The following is an 18,892-nucleotide window of genomic DNA, read 5'->3' as shown; positions in this document are numbered from 1 at the left end:
AAAAATCTCAGCATCGTGATTGTTAGCCTTATTTTTGGTCTCTGGAAAGATGATATAAAAGCTTTGAGGCCATAAAACAACATGAAAAAAAAAGGGAGGAAGGATGACCCGGGAAACTACAGACCAATGAGTCTGACCTCTGTTGTGGGGAAGATAATGGAGCAGATATTAAAGGGAGCGATCTGCAAACATCTAGAGGACAGTTGAACCAAGGAAGTCAGCATGGATTTGTCTCCAACAGGTCCTGTCACACCAACCTGGTTTCCTTTTTTGACAAAGTAACAGGTTTGCTGGATCATGGAAATTCGGTTGATGTCGTTTACTTGGATTTTAGTAAAGCTTTAGATAAGGTTCCCCATGATGTTCTGATGGATAAATTGAAGGACTGCAGTCTGTATTTTCAGATAGTTAGGTGGATAGGGAATTGGTTAGAGCAGTGGTCCCCAACCTTTTTATCACCAGGGACCAGTCAACGCTTGACAATGAGGCCCAGTGGGGGGGGGGGTAGTCTTTTGCCAAGGGACGTCGCCGCCGCCACCTGAGCCCCTGCTCCACTTGCTTTCCTGCCAGTGCCCCTGCCTGGGGGGTGCTGCCAGCAGCAGCTGCGCAGTGCCACGCCGAGGGGGAGCCCCAGCCATGACAGCCGCTGGAGAGCACCAAAGGAGAGCCAGCAGTAGAGTGGGGTTGGACTAGATGGCCTGTATGGCCCCTTCCAACTCTATGATTCTATCAAAATATGCTGACCATGCTGCCCAAAATCCACCTAACTAATTCATTGGAAGTAGGGAGTAGGAGGTGGTTTCAAATATATTCATTTCTACATTTTTTGGAATTAAATTTAAATTATGACATGAAATTCCTACTATGTATTTATATATTCTATGTTTTAAATGATGTAATCTGCCCTAAAAGAGTGGAATATAAATCTATAAATAAATGATTACAAGGCATTGTATTTTTCTGCCCTCGTTCTGGCTTTGTTCCTTTTAAAGGTGTTCATACTAAACTGCTTTGCTTTTGCAAGTACAGTACTCTGTTACTGCATATTTCACAGTAATGTGTTTATATGAAGCTGATTCAGGGATGATATAAGACAGCTGAAGGTCATTAGATTGGAACATTTTCCAGAGTAAGGGAGAAAATCTCTCTCTCTTGTGATTGCATACTGGGCTTTCACTCGAGAGAGAACGTTTTTGTAAAGTTTCTCTTGCATAAAACCCTTTATCAGCTGACTCTTGAGTGTGGCTGGCACAGCATCAGTTTAACATTTCAGTGGGCTAGAATAGTATTGCCAGACCACCCAGTCCTCTGCCACCAATCAGCTGGCCAATGGGGGAGGGAGGATTGCCAGTATTGCACAGAAAGTGATAGCATCACGCCAGAGACATCATCACGCCAGTCGGGCAAAAACTCTATGGTAGAAGCCCTGGAGAAAACGGCTTTGAAAGGTACACTCCATAGCATTATAGTCCACTGAGGTCCCTCCCCACTCCAAATCCTGCCCACTCCCAGTCCCCCCCAAAGTATTTCCCAAATCAGTGCTGATAACCCTAGTTTCCGCGTGTAATACTAGTTAATAAAAATCCTATCCTATTATGAAGCATGACACAAATCTATGAGCAACTCAGACATAAGTGGAACAGTTTGCTGGTACACTTGCTTGTGTTGTCATACTGTTCTGTGCTTCCACTTCCATAGGTAGTGAGAAGTCTCAAGGCAGCCTTCTACCATAACTGTTTGGGGTGAAAGTATTGCCTTGCAATCCTGTGCACTGTTTGCTTACAGTAGACCAACTATGCTTAAGTCTGCTAGAGGCAAGTATCACAAATGTCATTTGTTTATAAATTGAGCAAGAAGTAAATAATCTGGCATTATAGGTAAGCAAAGCTGTCACAGAATCCACATTTGTACCCCAAAGGAGCCCCAGCTAAAGCTTCAGCTCACAATCTTAAAACTTCTTGCTATGACCAAATCTGAAAATCCAAAAACATTCTTTCCCACACTGTTGCACACCCTAATGAGTTATTCTATTTGAAGAAAAAGAACAGATAGATTAATCAACATAGAATAGAACCAAGTAATGGAAGGTTAGTAGAATAAGATATTTCATGTTATCTTTTGCACTGTATTTGGGATAGCTCAGTTAGTTACTTTCTAAGTCACGGCCTGCAGCTACAACCTGATGGTAACTTGTATAATATGGGTAATTGTTGTTGGCAGTTTCATATAATTCAAGCTATTTCTTTTAGTTGCCTTGGCCACACCTGCTGTGAATTTGTGTTGCCTACCACCTTGCATTAAATTGCTGTCATTTTAGTTTTGTTGTTTCTCTTTCAGAATATAGCTTGTTTTCAAGTGCACTCAAGAACTGCAGGAATCAGAAGAAGGAGAACTCTGTGTTCAGTCAAAGAACAGAAGATGCCTCTGCAGCTCAATATTTTCAGGTAGCAGTCCATTGCATCACAATCCTATCAGAGGTAAATTCAATATTTCCCAGTTTTACTGCACTTCCTGATCAGCCCTCTTGGATTGCTGGCTTGGGTTTTTACCATGAAGCTTTTGCCCTTGTTTTGTGTAGCGCAGCAGGCAGATTGTAGAAAGCAAACTTTTATACATTTTCCTCCTTGTTTTCCCTCCCCTTATTTCCTTTATAGTTTTATGGCTGCCTGTCCCAACAACAGAATATGATGCAGGATTTTGTAAGGACAGCCACGTATCACAGAGCAATACTACAGAACCACATAGATTTCAAAGATAAGGTAAGCCGTGCTAGAAATCAGATGGCCCAAGTCCAGATATTTGCACTGGTCTCTCTGCCTGCAATGCTAAACATAATGTTGTGATGAGAGCATAATGTCACATCTTCTGGTGCAGAGCTGATAGAGCTATTGCCACCCTTCGTTCTAAATATTTGCATGTTAGCACAGCAGGTGTGGATTTAAATATGGTGTCTTCCATGTGTGGTGCTGCTGGAAAGCTCTTCTACTTACTGATGCTCTATGTGGCTGTTGCAACATTTAAAATTATTTAAATCTTAGACATCTGCAGTATTTGCATACCAGTGCACCTGACACCTGAGTCACAAAGTAGTACAAATTTCTTAAATGTTTCAGTGGCTGGGTAGAAATATGTTAGGAACAGGCTTTTTAGTAGTGCTGAAAACCAGGGACATCATCTTCAAGCTGGCTTTTGGAATCATGTTCTTGAACTCTCCAGTTGACCACATTCTAGGACAAACATAGTATGTCTGAAATACTCTTATATCTTCAGTTAGTTCTTAGTTTACTTTCAGTTCCTGGGAAATTCTATGCTGCTGATCTCAGCATATGAGAAATTGAATGAGAAATTTGTCTGTAGTTGGTCCAGAACAAATTGGTTTATTACTTGATTGATTGATATTCTTTGATCACTTCAGAGAAAGACTACAAGTGCTACACCTACCTTGAATGCATAATGCTTCAGCAAGGGGGCCAATGGGCACAGAGGCAAATGTTATGTCCCTTTAACAGAGATTTAATGAATGGAAAGGAGCAGCTGAAACTTTTCATTAAGTCTCTACTAAAGGGGAAGGGCATCTGTGTCCTGGCAGCTGGCAGTTCCAGGTCTCAGTTCCAATCTCCAGTACCTCTATTTAAAGAATCATGGGTAGCAGAGTTTTAGAGTGTTGTCATTTAGGGGAGACAACACTAGGTTAGATGTATCAATGATTTGACTCAGTATGGCCTATTATGCACGGCTGCTGAAATGGCGGCATGGAGAACGTGGAGGAGGAAGAAGCAAAGCAAACCGCTTACGCACGGGACGGAACACAATGGCGGCAAAACCCAGAGTATCCGATTATGCACGTGGCTACTCCAGAGCTGCTTCTGGTTGCGCCCTGGTCCTGGGAAGCTCCACTTTCTTCCGCATCTCACTAACACGGCTTTTTCGGAGGCATACATTGACTCTGCGCCCGGTTGCTGCCTGCAACGTGCATAATTGGTGATTTTAGCCGCCGCCATTCCACCCCGAATGTGGACCTTCCACTCCGTGCATAATAGGCCTAAGAGATTACTTCATAAGGTCCTAGATAAAGTGGCCTTTAGTAGAACATAGATTCTCTGTTTTATTGTAAAATTCTACGTAATTTATTTCCATCCTTCTAAATCTTTAATTTTTAAAAAAATCAGCATTTGGTATCAGTTGTTTTGTGACATTGACTTCTTCAGCCATAGAATGTGAGCCAGTACCTAGCTAAAACAATGTAATTTAACCTAACAGCAATCTTAGCATGGGCAAAATAAAAGGGAGCTTAACTCAGTTCTGTATAAGGAATTGAAAATAAGCTAAAAGAAATAATTTCAAACTATGTAAAGCAGCTAGGCACTATTTGTAACTCTTATAATTCACTGTGAAATCAGACTGGTTATTGTTGCAACAGTGGCTGTGAAACACAGTCATTAGACTTCAGGACCAGTTTTTACAGAAAGCACATTTGAAGAGTAGTAAACAATTTCAGTTTCCTGGGTAACACTAGTTTTCTTATGCTTGTAGAGAAGTCTCTTTTTATTTCTCAAGGTTAGATGCTGCACTAAAAGTTGGGACTTGAGCAAACTGAACAACTCTGCTAGTGAAAAGCAGAGGTATTAACTCAATACTGCTGTCTGTTTATATTGAAGATAACATGCCGGAACGTTATGACTTTCCAGAACCACATGGCATGAATGCAGTGTAGCATGCTTATAGATTTGCATTGTTAGGCCATTCAGTTTTCTGGGAAAGGAGTTGCTGAGGATTTGGCACATCTTGTATTTCACTGTTCAATGAAGATGTAAAAGTGACTTACTGAAATTCGGGGGGGGGTGTATTAGTTATAGCAGTTTCATTACAAAATGTTTATCTATTCTAGATTTCAAAAAGAGGCTTGCTTTGCTTTAGCAGATTATAAAATTAAAGCAAAAGTGATTATTCAAAGTTACCAAAAGCTTTTCTTTATGTAAATCTACATTTTGTAGCTGTTATATATTGTTATGTCTAACACAAATGAAATCTGACTTACTTATGCCAAGCTGAAAAATATGTTTCCTTTTCAAATAAATTCATACATTGCATACTAAGATACTTTATTCTTAACAGATTTTTTTTCATTTATTTCACTTTTTTCTAGGTCAGGAAATTTTTGCTTTAAAATGTATAGTTAGTGATTTTTGGTATAGTGTACTCACCAGGGAAATCTCACCTTTATTCTACTTTAAAATTACACATAACTTTGAACATGAATGGTTAACTGGTGGATAATCTGGTCCTCGGTATCTGTATGAAATTTTGCTGAATGAGGTGTTGTAAATATATTCCTTGGTTTCACCTGTAATAAAAGAAGCAGTATGATTTCATACTGCATTGTTCTCATGTGTATTCTAGCAAGGCAAGGGACCATTATCAATCTGCCTCTTGGTTAAAAACTTTTAGGAAGCTCGTTCATTCCTCATATTACCTGTGCTCTGCTGCCCACTTTACTATTAAAACTTTATTCTGTGTTTTGGAATAATGACTTGAGTAGCCTCAGTTGGCCATCCCTGGCTTTGAATACATTGGATTTTCCTTTAGCAAAAGGTAATATGCCTGTTTTCCCTTTGCAGAGAAAAATGGCTGTAGTCAGTACTAAACGTGTTTATGATAAATTTCAGTGGACAGCTGTTGCAGAATTCATTACTGCTTGTTTGCTGTCTTTATGGTTACACCATTGGAAGAGATTCAGATATGCATTTGATTTCTGCTCAACATTCTCATGGTGCCTACTCTCAGCCTATTCCACTTCCTGGAGAAGGGGGTAGATGAGGTTGGTTTAGTTAAGCCACTGGGATCTCATGTACCAACTCATGTACCATCTCATGTATCAACCCTTTTTTTTTTACTAGGGAAAACTTTCCAGGCCCCAGGAAAACTCTACTTCTAGTGCTGAGAACCTCTTTACATATTACGAAGTCCCTGTATATGTTGAGCAATGACCTAAATTCTTTAAAGCAGATGTGAAGTGGGAGTTCTGTCTTTTTCTTGTGACTGGGGCATGTGGTAAGGGTTGACATTTGGGGAATGCCTGGAGATTTAGGAAGCAGAGACTGAAGAAGGTGGAGTTTGTGTAGGGGAAGAACTTCAGTGGGGTATAAGGCCTTCCAAAATGGGTGTTTTCTCCAGGTGAACTGATCTCTGACACCTGTAGATTATAATAGTGAGAGATCTCCAGCCACCACCTGGAGGTTGACAACCCTATTATTTCCTTCCATGTTGTTCTCTCGCCTTAATCTAAACTGTAGAACTGTTACTGATTCCACTGCAAAATGTTCAAGTGATGTGATTCTGCAAACGCGGCAAGTAACAGTTCCCTCAGGTGACTTGAGGAGAAAACAGTGCACAAGAAAAGGCTTCCTGAGGCTGCTCACAGCTTGAAAAGAGAAAAGGACATGCTTGAGTCTGGGAGGCCCTCAAGTCCCTTTGAGCATCTGCTTCCAAGTCACTGCTGAACAAACACAAGAATTTGGTAATGGGTAAAGAACAGGTTGGGAAGCTGCTGTGTAGATGGATGTTGTAAGTACATATATCTTAAGTTTTGATTAAGGAAAGGGTGTCTCTTAAGGGATCACATTTGTGTGGTTCCACAGTATGGTTTATCATGGCCCTAGTTGGGAGTGAGAGAGATGAACTCTGCAAGAAACTGGAAACATTAATTACTGTTTAAAATAGTAACTAATTTAGGGGCTTGTTACGTTCACTGCTATGTGAAATTCTTTCTTCTACAAAGAAAAAAATAATCAGAGCTCAACTTCTGACATTGTAAGTTTTATATTATAGCAATGAAGGGGTAATGAAAAGAATTTTTCTCACCCCTGGCATATTTGGTTGATTTTTTATGGTATTACTTTGTACAAGGTTTTGGCAGCTTGTGTGTTCTTAACTGATGTTTTTCCTACAGTTTTTTTGTTATTTTAATTTTATTATGGTGATGTGTTTAATCCACTTCTAAGCCATGATAGGGAACCTATGAAGATGTAAGCCAGAGTGTGAACTTTTCAAGTAAATCAGAGGATGTTTTAATTATCATAATCTTGAAAATATTTGTTCTTGCTCTGCCGGTTCTCAATTATGGCACTGTGTGAGGTGAATCTTAGAGCAGGAAGAAACTGTGCAAGAGTCTTGTAGGAGTAAATGATGGTTAATTTGCACATTTCCAGATGAGGCAGACCATGCTGCACAATTATTATGGTTTCATTACAATGCTTCCTTTGTTTTACCTTTTCTGACAGCTATGAAGAAGCACTTAGAGCAAATCTGATACCATAGTTGTGCCCTTGTTTTTTTCCACTTAGTATGAACTCAATGCCGACATGCTTTGAAAATGTAATGAAGAAACTTAGGCATAGTTCCAATCAGAAGCTCTTTCGAATGGTATGCTTCATAAAAGAATCTATAGACATTCAGCAACAGCTGTTGGGTGCTGCTTATACCTTCTGCATACACAGATAAAATCTTGAAACATAAAGAACACTTTACAAAGTGACATACCCCCCCTTCTTTTGTTTCAAGGTGATCTTAGATGTTGGCTGTGGATCAGGGATCCTTTCATTTTTCGCCGTGCAAGCTGGAGCTAGAAAAGTCTATGCTGTCGAAGCTAGCTCTGTGGCAAAATATGCAGAGGTGAGTGTGTTGGATTTGAGCCAGCTGTTGAATTTGTTTGGCATTCTTTACTGTGTGCCACAAAAACAAGGTATTTATGACACAGTCTTTAGAGAGCTAGCGAATTTAAGTTGTTATCAAGGGCTACTTCTATACAAGCGCTCCCCTCCCAGGAGTGTGTGGGCAATAACCACTCAGACGATTGTGCCTTGGAGCGGGTAACACCTGAACCCATACATTAAATGGAGGTTTTGTTTATTTAAGTAGGACTTGCGTCCTCTTAAGGACTGCAATCCATCATTTCTGCCCTTAGTTGTGTTCCTGCACAGCTTTGTCTTTGGGAAAGAAAAGCTTTTTATGTACAATGGGAAATGCTCAGCTGTAGAAATTATTTACCTCCCTTAGCAGCTGCACGCACAGCCTTATGAAGAGCTACATGATGCTTTTCAAAACATGAGACAACCTTGTATAACTCCATTGGGGCTGGAAGTATTATTAGTGCTGTAGCAAGAGTGACAGAATTTTTAAATGACATTTGACATCTCATTATCTTGTACAAGAACTCCTGTGGACAAGGAGAGCCAGCGTGGTGAGGTAGTTAAGATCCGCAGCTTCTAATCTGGAGAACCAGGTTTGAATCCTCACTCTTCCACATGCAGCCAACTGGGTGACATTGGGCCAGTCATAGTTCTCTCAGGGCTCTCTCAGCCTCACCTACCTCACAGGGTGTCTGTTGTGGGGAGAGAAAGAATAGATGATTGTAAACTGCTTTGAGACTCCTTCACATAATAAAAAGCAGGATGCAAAAAATCCCCCAGCTCTTCTTTTTCATCATCATTACAGTTAATCTATTTGTAGTCTACCCCTCTGTGCCTCTGATGCTTTGCCATATCTGAAACACCTTGGAGCCTTAACTATCTGAAGATCAGCTGCAAAAGGACTTGACAAAGGCAGCTTTGTGTCCTAGATCCTTTTCTGAAACTCTGCACACTACATCACACTAGCTTTTGTGGGGTGGCTGCTGTTGAACAGTAATCATTGGCTATTCCTGAGTGAGCCAGGCAAGTCACATTGTATCATATTCCAGGCCCAAACTGCCCTGGAAAGGACCCTGCCCCTTACTACCTCTTACTGATGAAAACTAGCAACCACTGCACAAGTTTCTTAAAGTATAGGAGCTGCATCTATTATTTGGGGGTTAACTTTTTTTCTGGTTTGTAGAAAGATATGCCTTGTCTGTTCATGAGTCTAGTCTCTGTATTTAAGTATTCACTGATCTGGCCGTGTTTATATATACTATTAGAGCATGAAAGAATATTACCTCATCAAAACAGTATCATCAAAAGCTCTGGTAAAAGGACCAACGTCACCTGACCTACAGCTGTGACAAAGATGGCACTAGACAAAAAGGCAGGTCAGGAAGACTGAAAAGTCCTTCAACAAGCTGGAAGAACTGAAACTTGCAGGAATTGTAAAAGTTGAAAATTATCTCATTCCTATCTGCATTCACTTGTACTTACAGGTAAATGCAACTCTGAAGAAGTACCCCTTACTTTCAGAATAAAGTCTTACTGTCTGAATATTCTGGCTATTTGGATCAATGCAGGTGTACTAAATTGTATCCTAATGTAGTCTGGATTATCATGTGTAGTGTTGTCCTCATGATAGTGTCGCCTGCAAAGTGGCAAAGATACTGCAGACATTGCTCAGTTGAACACAGAAAATTATAAATGGCCAGCTGGTTTGTCTAGCTAGTTCATTGTGCCAAGTTTTCTCTTGCATGAATCTGTGTTATTATCCAGCAGTGGAATGAAACATAGGCTTTCCTAAAGCTTAGAGAAAATCAGATTCATGTCATAACAAAGAAGTTATTGGAGAAGTAGTGTTCTGGATTTAAGCCTGATGAAATCTTGGGAGATACAGTAAGTATAGTTCATGTTGCTGTTATGTATAGCAAAACCATTACATGAATAAAACTGGAGTGGATCTGGAAAGCAAACAGAGCCATGCTGTGATCCTAAATTTAGTTGGAAGCATGCTTTACTTGAAATCACTGGGATGTTTCATATCAAATAAATACATATTTGGGATTAGTGCATCAGTCATTTGTATAAAGCCTAAAAAAGAATGGCTTTAGACTAAAGACTAAATTTATGGAGAGCACTTGAACAAACAGGATATAGGAGCAACTCTGCATGAAAAACAGTTGTCTGTAGGAAAGAGATCAGCTACTGACGGGTTCATTGGAAATAAAAAATTAGCCCTTAAGGAATACAAGCGTGTATGGTATATGGAGTTGGGAAAGAGAGCTGTTGCCAAGATGTATCTTAAGGATTCAAGGATAAGACCAGTAGTTCTTTAAAATGCTGCTGTATTTCTCATAACACTATTGGAAAAACTTATATATAATGAATAAAATAAAATGATCATTATGAAAGGAGTGGAGCTGGAGTTGTGGAAAACTAAGTTGCTAGTTTTGTACTGTGCCCTGCTCTTGTCAGAAGTTTTTGGTAGAACACTTTAATTTTAACCCTACATACTTATGTCAAGGTGTCATCTCTCTCGTGTAGAATTCTCCACACCAAAAACCAGTTTGGATCAGTATTTCCAGGAATGGAAAGAATTCCACCCATGGACTGTGACTTTCTTGACTTCTCCCTCCTTCTGAATCTCAAAATGTGGGCATTTGTGGCTTTGGAGACACAGGGGAGAGGCAAGATAATCATACTGTGCATGTGGAAAACATTCTGTGTAAGTGCTATGGTAGATCATGGATGAAGCACCCTTCATGGTTGTTAGAAAATTCATGTTAATCCAGTTATGAGTAACAAATGAAGAAATTGCAGTTCTGAATGACACTGCTTGCATTTTCATCGAGCTCATTGTCAATATGATTACCATATAAACCATCTGTTTACTTATCTGCTTGTGTTAACTTGGGGTGGGTTTCTGAAGCAGAATTATGGGAACAACAATAGAATACAATTTTACATTGCAATGCAATGTACTCTATGCTGTCAATACTATGTTCAAAAGAATAAGAGGAAAAAACAACTGCTGAACCATTGTTGAGGACAATCAAAATCAATTGATATTTTTGAAAAGCTAGTTGCTGGATAAGCCTCAAAGCTATTTGGAAAAGATTTGGAAAAGTTTTAAGGCTATAAAAATAATCTGTTGTATATTAGCAACAGACTTTCATATTGAACTTTAAACGCAAAGGGAGAGATGAAGGGAATAGGAGAAAATGGGATACCACAATGGGTGGGCCATCTGGCAGTCATGCTGTTAACCATTTGAAAATGTATAGCAGTATGCATGCCAGATTAAATAACAAATTTCTGACTGCTTTATGAAGCGCTGCACAAAGCAGTGTTGTTCTGACCTCATTGTTTTTGCCATCTGATGATTCTGTCTCATTCTTTTATCCTAAGAAAATAGTAACACTGTCTATACCTCTGGTTCAACAAGTCACTCCAGTAGTATTGTAGTTTTTGGACTATATGTTTTGAATTGATGTCTGTTGAACCAATTTCCTTCTCTAGAAATGGACATGTGATCCCCTTGTGTCAATTTAATTCAGTACAGAATGTAATTGTCTTGTTACGCTTGACAGTAAGACATTTATTTATTTATTTATTTATTTACTTATTTAATTATTTGCTTACTTATTTATAGGGACTTGAGATGCTTAACAACATATAAAATACACATAATAAAAGTACAAAAGCTACAACAAATTAACTTTAGAAATATAAAGCAGTTAAAAAATTTAACCCGTTTAAAATCTGTCCACTATCAAGCAGGGAAAGATGTGTGAACGGTGAAGACATAACTGGAGCGTAATTTACCAGTTGCTTGATGGATCACAGTCACTGAAAGGCCTCCTAAAAAAGAGTAGCACTGCATGCCCTGTGGAACTTGGGGAGGTCCTGCAAGGTATGCACCTAGTGTAGAGCACATTACAGTAGTCCAGTCTCAAGGTGTCAGTGCCCACCCAAGACACATAGGGGGCCAGTTGGTAAGCCCAGCATAAATGATAAAATGTAGTCTTTGCCACAGAGGATACATGTTTGTCCATGGATAGCAAATAATTGAACCACACCCCTAGACTCCTGACTGAGTCAACCATAGAAAGTCAGTACCCATTGAGAGTCAGTACTGGCCATCTCAGTGCTTCAGGCTTCCCCAGCTACATGACCTCAGCTAGCCATTCTATCACTGCATCCAGACAAGAGGCTGAGATCAGAATTCATGCCATTGGTTGCTCCTCAAATAAGAGGTACAGCTGGGTGTCATTTGCCTGTTGATTGCACTCAACAAACCTCTCTGGCGACACATATAGATGTTAAATAACAATGGGGAGAGATCAACCCTTGAGGAACTCCACAAGTTAGGGCCTGCAGTGATAACCTCTGTCTGCCATTAGCCTCTGGGAATGACACTGGAGGAATAAGGAGAACCAGTTCAGGCCATGCCCCTCACCTCCAGGGAGGCTAGGCAACTGACCAGGACCAAATGGTCTACTGTGTCAAAGGCAGCTAACAGATCCAAGAGGATCAGTAGTGCCATCCCACCTGCACCAAGGAGATTGACAAGTCATAAAGTATAGACCCTGAATTTACCTGGCGTCCTGTTTGTAAGTCTGCTCGGAGGGGGTTAATCAGGAGGTTTGGCACCATTTTCAACCCAGCTGGCAGCGTGGTGGGCTGCTACTTCTGCATAGTCTCCCCTTTTCTTCTTCCCCTGGCCTGGCCAGTTAGGTGAGTCTAGGACCCATTATGCACGGGGGTTTTAGCGCACATTCGGGGTGGAATGGCGGCGACTAAAATCACCGATAACGCACGGTGCCGGCTGCAACCGGCCGCAGCTTCGGTGCATGCCGCCGAAAAAGCCACGTTCGCGAAATGCAGAAGAAAGCGCAGCTTCCGGGTGACCGGGGCGCAACCAGAAGCGGCGCCCGGATCTCCGCGTGCATAATCGGTTACTCTGGGTTTTGCCGCCGTCGTGCTCTGCCCCGTGCATAACTGGTGTGCGTCGCGTCTTCCCCCTCCGCGTTTTCCATGTGACCCGAAATCTCCGTTTCGGCGGCCGTGCATAATGGGCCTTAGTGTGGCCAAGGGGCATGGCCCAGCCAGTGGACTTTATAGAGGAAGTATTCCCTTGGATTTATGAGTTGGAAGATAAAAGGAAACCCACCATGCTGTTCAGCCACTCTACCTCATGGCTTCACCCAACCAGCCCTATTTTTTTTTAACATTGTTATTGTTTATTCTTGGTTTCTTTTGCTCCTATAGTCACAACTATGGTGGCAGTTTCAGCATGGGGCAGGAGCCATTTCAGACGAAATTCGACCTGCATGCACATTTCACCCCATCTTTGGGGGGGGGGGTCTTATTTATTTATTTTTATTTATTTACTCTAAATACCACTCATCTGGTATACCAGCTCAGGGCAGTGTACAGCATCAATAAAACAATACACAGTTAAAATAATACATTAAACCATTTAAAGCCATCTTCCAGTAATATTAACATCTCAATTATAGCTAGCATTTCAAAGTCAAACAGACTTTGAATAGGTCTGTTGCTGGATTGATGTAAACGTGGATTGTTGTAATCATGGGAAGCTGCTAGCACCCTACCTGTCCTTGGAATGCTTTTCCACATTTATGCATGCAATAGTCACCTCCAGATTAGATTTCTATAATTCATTCTACACAGGCCTATCCTTGTCCTTGACCCGGAAATTCTAGCTGGTGCACAATGTGACTGCTAGGGTCCTCACAGGAACAACTTGGAGTACCCATATCCAGCCTGTGCTGAGGCATTGGTTACTGGTTGTGGCCTGGATCAAGTTCAAGGTTTTGGTGTTAATCTTTAAGGTCATACACGGTCTGGGCCCCACATATATGTGGAATACTTATCTCCTTATGCCCTCCCCTGCAGGACATTGCGCTCTGAGGGTATGAATGTATTGGAGGTCCCTGGCTTGAGAGGGGTTTGCCTGGCTTCAACCAGGGTCAAGGCCTTTTTGATCCTGGCCCCCACCTGATGGAATGAGCTCTCAGGAGAGTTGCGGGCCCTGTCGGAACTCTCCCAGTTTGGCAGGGCTTGAAAAATTGAGGTCTTTCACCAGGTTTTGGTTGAGGCTAGGGCAAGGAAGATCTGAACTCTTCACTGATTTGCAAGATCATCAGGCTCCCCCTGCTATTGTCTTTCTGAGGCACTTAACATCAGAAGGTCTATTGAGCTTGAGGGGGATGGAGTTTTTCACCAAGTGGTTGTTGTAACTGGTTTTTTAATGATCATTTTAAGGGGTTTTACTGTTAATTTAGAGCCTCTTGTGGCGCAGAGTGGTAAGGCAGCCGTATGAAAGCTTTGCCCATAAGGCTGGGAGTTCAATCCCAGCAGCCGGCTCAAGGTTGACTCAGCCTTCCATCCTTCCAAGGTCCGTAAAATGAGTACCCAGCTTGCTGGGGGGTAAACGGTCATGACTGGGGAAGGCACTGGCAAACCACCCCGTATTGAGTCTGCCATGAAAACGCTAGAGGGCGTCACCCCAAGGGTCAGACATGACTCGGTGCTTGCACAGGGGATACCTTTACCTTTACCTTACTGTTAATTTATTGTCATTTTGGGAGCAGTGGTAAATAAATTGAAAATTAATTAATTAATTCACTATCTCATTATCTCCTGAGTGTTTTGGGGTCAACAAGGGGATCACCATTTTGTTTTCAAAGACTCTAGTTACCTTTATCCCCTTTGTCCAAAGATTCCCTCTTTGACGGAAAAGAAGGGAAGGTAGTCACTCTGTTTTGAAGCCTAACAATACTCTCGTCGGTTGGTGGGGAAGACTTAAGGTTTCATGGTGAGTTAGGTCAATATGACATGGATTTATGTCAAAAAGGGCACTCAAATGTGATCTAATTTTTGCAATTGCTTTCCAGTTTGGAATTATTCCTCTGAATTTGAAAATGGTCAGGCAGACCTTAGATGGCTGCAGGACCTGACACTTTATATCACCTATTGATGGTGTCCCCTAGATTTTTCCACTTGCAAAAATCACTAGTTAAATATTGGAGAAAATTGAAATCTACTAGTATAGACGAGAAGGACACAATGCACAAAATTCTAGGTGAAAGTGATTCGGAGATTATCCAAGAAGTAGCCAAGGTATTGTTAACAATACAAAGGGAGAATTGCTCATATCTGAACCCTGTACCAGCTAGAAACAAGCCTCTCTGAGTCCACTGTAGACCATATATCACAATATGGCCATATTGTAATATTTATATGTTATTGAAAGTTTGTACATATCATTTAATTGTACTATTTTGGCTATACCATTTTATCTTCTTTAAATGATTATTATGCAATAAAGGTATTCTGTAATCTGTAATTAATTAATCAAAAATAAATATACAGGGGCATTAGAAGTTATTGGATCACTGGTCCCAACCAAAAGCTTGGTGGAAGAGCTCTGTCTTGCAATCCCTGCAGAAGGTATTTGGGGGTGAAGACTCTCAAGGAACATGTTCTGCTCAGAGGCTGTCAAGTTGTCCTTGCTTTCAAGTGGCAAGGGAAGCCATGTCGTGGTTTACACCCATGTGGAATCCTGCAGAATGCCATTCCATGGCGTCTCCCCAGTAGATGGGCTGGGAAGTGGTTTCTACAGTGGCTGGCAGGTGGGTCAGCCGTTGTCCTGGATTCATTTGCTCTATGCTGCATCAAGGGTCTTTCAGCTATAGCCAGTAATGTTGTGGCCAGTTCTTCTCCAACTAAGTCATGTTTGTCTTCATTACTCAGTGGTGGGGAGCGGGGGGAGTCTACCTTGCGGTACTCTTGCACCTCCCTTCAGAGCTGGCCCACAAGTGATATGGAGGTAAAACGTGAATGAGCTGTGGAATTTATTAAATCTGAGCAGCAGAATCTTTTAGAACCATGCAGTGGCCCTTAATTTAATTGTATATTCAATATTCTATCATTTTAATCACCTTTGTGATTTTCATTATTGTGTGCATGTGCATGTCTGAACTTGATTTTTTAAATTTCTTTGTCATTTTGGAATGTAAGGATGGGAGTTCTAGGGAACTTGTATTGTGCAGTAGACCAGTTCTTAGCTTGTAATTGTTTATTGAAGATGGGTCAGTCCCAGGGATTTACCTGAGCAGATCATTCTCTATACTAATGTCTTCTCAGGACAGCCACAGTATTTATAGTACTTGAATGCAGCCAATATATGAAATCAGTTTTGCACTAAAATGATTTCAGTTTTGCAGTAAATTAAAGTAAGTTTTGTAAGATAGCAAGTGATTTGCTATCTTATTATAGCCTGCAACAAATGAGGTAGTAAGTTATTTCCAGGGTAATTTCTACTCTCTGTTCCCAAAACAGGGCTATCTGGAGCTTGAATCTGACTGTTTCACATGTTTCAGTTGTAAATAGGATTATATTATATATAGGATTATATATATATCACTATGTCTGGGAACACATATCTATTTATAAATCTGAATTTTTAAAATAAAAACTTTTCTGAGGAAACTTTACCACAAAAGAGATTAGAAATGGTGGTTGCGAGCTTCTACCATTTTATCAAACCCGCCTGTAGGAGATGGTTCTTATATGCCACTATTCTCTACTGAAAGGAGTCTCAAAGCGGCTTACATTCGCCTTCCCTTTCTTCTCCACAAAACAGACACCCTGTGAGGTAGGTGAGGCTGAGAGAGTCCTGACATTACTGCCCAGTCAGAACAGCTTTATCAGTGCTGTGGCGAGCCCAAGGTCACCCAGCTGGCTGCATGGGGTGGGCATCAAATCAAACCTGGCTCGCTAGATTAGAAGTCCACACTCTTAACCACTACACCAAGCTGTACATAGATCATAAAAATTAATTTGTTCTGTTATTTTTCTGTTTCCTAATTCCACAGATTCTAGTGCGCAGCAATAATCTTGGTGATAAAATCAATGTTCTGTCAGGAAAAATTGAGGAAATCTCTCTTCCTGAGAATGTAGACGTTATTGTTTCTGAGCCAATGGGTTATATGCTGTTCAATGAGAGGATGCTGGAAAGTTACCTTCACTCCAAAAAATGGTTGAAGTCAAATGGTGAGTCCATGTTTTTTACAGCATTGAGGGGCTGAAGAAAAAGTGCCCATAAAACTGGATTTGCAAAGTGGTGGTTCATGGGCCCTTATGTTTACTGCCACCTTTGTTAAATGTCTAGCTGCCTTTCTTCTATCATATAAAATGTTGGTTGTGTCTTTGTTCATTCACCTTTAACCCAATATGACAAAAAGCAAATGAGTGTACATCTCATCCAATAGTCTTCTGTCTACCCTTGTGTTAAAATACCAGTTTATTTTGGACATAATGTCACATAGAGGAGTCAAGTCATAAGGCCCGAGTACAATCCTATAAAATGATTTAGAAGGAATCCTCTTCCGTCTGGTATTTCCATGATGACTTCCATGTAAATCTTCTGGTAATGGGGAAATGGGAAGATGAAAAAATTGCAACTCATTTAAAATGTGTTTAAAAGTGGAATGTTTCTTCTACAGAACACTTGTTTAGAGTGTTTTGCAGAGAATGTGTAAGCATTATAATGTGGCTTTAAAAATGAAATTATATAACTTAAAGCAAGAGATAATTGGGTTCAACAGAATCAGCAAGACAGGGCAAGATGTCAAATTTTCTGCCATGTCTTCCTCTGTGCCTAGAAAATAATGTTATAAACTTACATTATCAAATATAGTTTGGAATGTTTTGTCAATTGAGGTTTGTATAGTCTGTAATTTTGCTACTCTAAGTTAAAATCCTGCTTTATTTGCCTGGCTGGTCAGGTCTATTTTACTCACTAGCACAATGGACATGTTTTCCCAGGGCAATAAGTATTCTGTTTATAAAGCAGTTACTTGATTCCAGTTTTATAAAGCATTTAATCTAGCAGTGTTCTAAGGACTATAAGATTGCTGTTTTGAACCAACTTACTCTGGATGAATACTTACATCAGTGACAACTTAGAAGTAAAATGTTTTAGGATTTCATCTATGATGGAAACATTTTTTGTAGTTACAGCATTGTTTCTAGACAATGCTTCTCCCATCTCAAACTGTCCTTTAGCTAACATAGAATGGTGCGTTAAATAGATGTATAATTTTCTACGAATGTCATGATTCTCCTCCATATGAACTGGACTTCATTCCAATGGGAAGGCTATTTTGCTGGTTCATCTCTGCATTGCCAGGTGCACTGCTGTTGCTAATTGACTTATGAAAATAAATTCATTTGGATTCTGATGCACACAACATCCAGTTATTTTCCTAGCTGTTGAATTAAGCCAGTGTCATCCGTTATTTAATGGCACTGTGATTTTATCATCTATGGAATGGGTATAAGATTTGAAAAATGTTTTGCAATCTTGATATTCCTTGGTAAAATGCAGTTTTCTAATACTGTCAGCTTTTGAGTATTGCTTTCCATGCATAATTAAAACAGTTGATAGTCTGTTAGTGATATGATACAATTAGATGTAGTATCTGCCTTCAGTTGTTAAAAAATATTATTCTCTTTCTTCAGCTTCAAACACTGGAATAGATCTTGCTTATGATTTCAGGAAGAAATTATTTAAGTGCCTAATGGAAATGCATTAAATACTTCAAAAGTTTTATCAGCTCATGGCAACATTTCTCAATGCTCATTTTAAATGGTTTTGCTGGTGGTCAGGAATTAAATGTGGTCAGGGATTAAAACAAAGTTATCTATTATGAAGGGTAAACTGTTTGAGATGGAGAGTATATAATGCTTATGAGGTGTTTCCAACAAATGTTTAAGTAGGGCTACACAGAAGATTTGAACTTTGCTACTGTATATTATCTTTTGTTTACTAGGAATGATGTTTCCAACATTTAGTGACATTCATTTGGCTCCTTTTTCCGATGAACAGCTCTACATGGAACACTACTCCAGAGCCAATTTTTGGTAATGATTATTTCACTTTTTCTTAACAAACAACGATAAAAGCAGAAAGAAAATATCTTTTGCTTTGCAACTAGAGATCTCCAAATGAAAGAGCCTCTTGGAATCACAATGAAGTGGTAAATTGTACCTATCAAAAGACAGCAGAAACACTTATTTTCTAGTTTAGTTTCTGTTTTTCTGGTCTCTAGCTGTGCCACTTAGGACTTATTCATATGGCCATGTTATTTGTGTGTTGGTTACAATCGCCATATGACAGCCTG

General features: G+C 40.2%; 1 protein-coding gene across 2 annotated transcripts in view; it reads left to right on the top strand.

Moving 5' to 3' along the window:
* The window catches only part of LOC143841119 (histone-arginine methyltransferase CARM1-like), a 67,079-nt gene that overhangs the window by 23,592 nt on the left and 24,595 nt on the right, over positions 1 to 18,892 (top strand). The window contains exons 3-7 of one of the 2 annotated variants that reach the window (XM_077344909.1): positions 2,338 to 2,444; positions 2,655 to 2,759; positions 7,561 to 7,671; positions 16,583 to 16,760; positions 18,542 to 18,632. In XM_077344909.1, coding sequence (XP_077201024.1) covers positions 2,338 to 2,444; positions 2,655 to 2,759; positions 7,561 to 7,671; positions 16,583 to 16,760; positions 18,542 to 18,632 — 592 coding nt within the window. Of the gene's footprint in view, positions 1 to 2,337; positions 2,478 to 2,654; positions 2,760 to 7,560; positions 7,672 to 16,582; positions 16,761 to 18,541; positions 18,633 to 18,892 lie in introns of both variants that reach the window. The other variant, XM_077344908.1, reaches the window with a different exon arrangement.

Source organism: Paroedura picta, chromosome 7, assembly GCF_049243985.1.
Source record: "Paroedura picta isolate Pp20150507F chromosome 7, Ppicta_v3.0, whole genome shotgun sequence".
Lineage (NCBI taxonomy): Eukaryota > Metazoa > Chordata > Lepidosauria > Squamata > Gekkonidae > Paroedura > Paroedura picta.
Note: the sequence above shows the minus strand (reverse complement) of the source record. Positions and strands in the feature narration are given on the sequence as shown.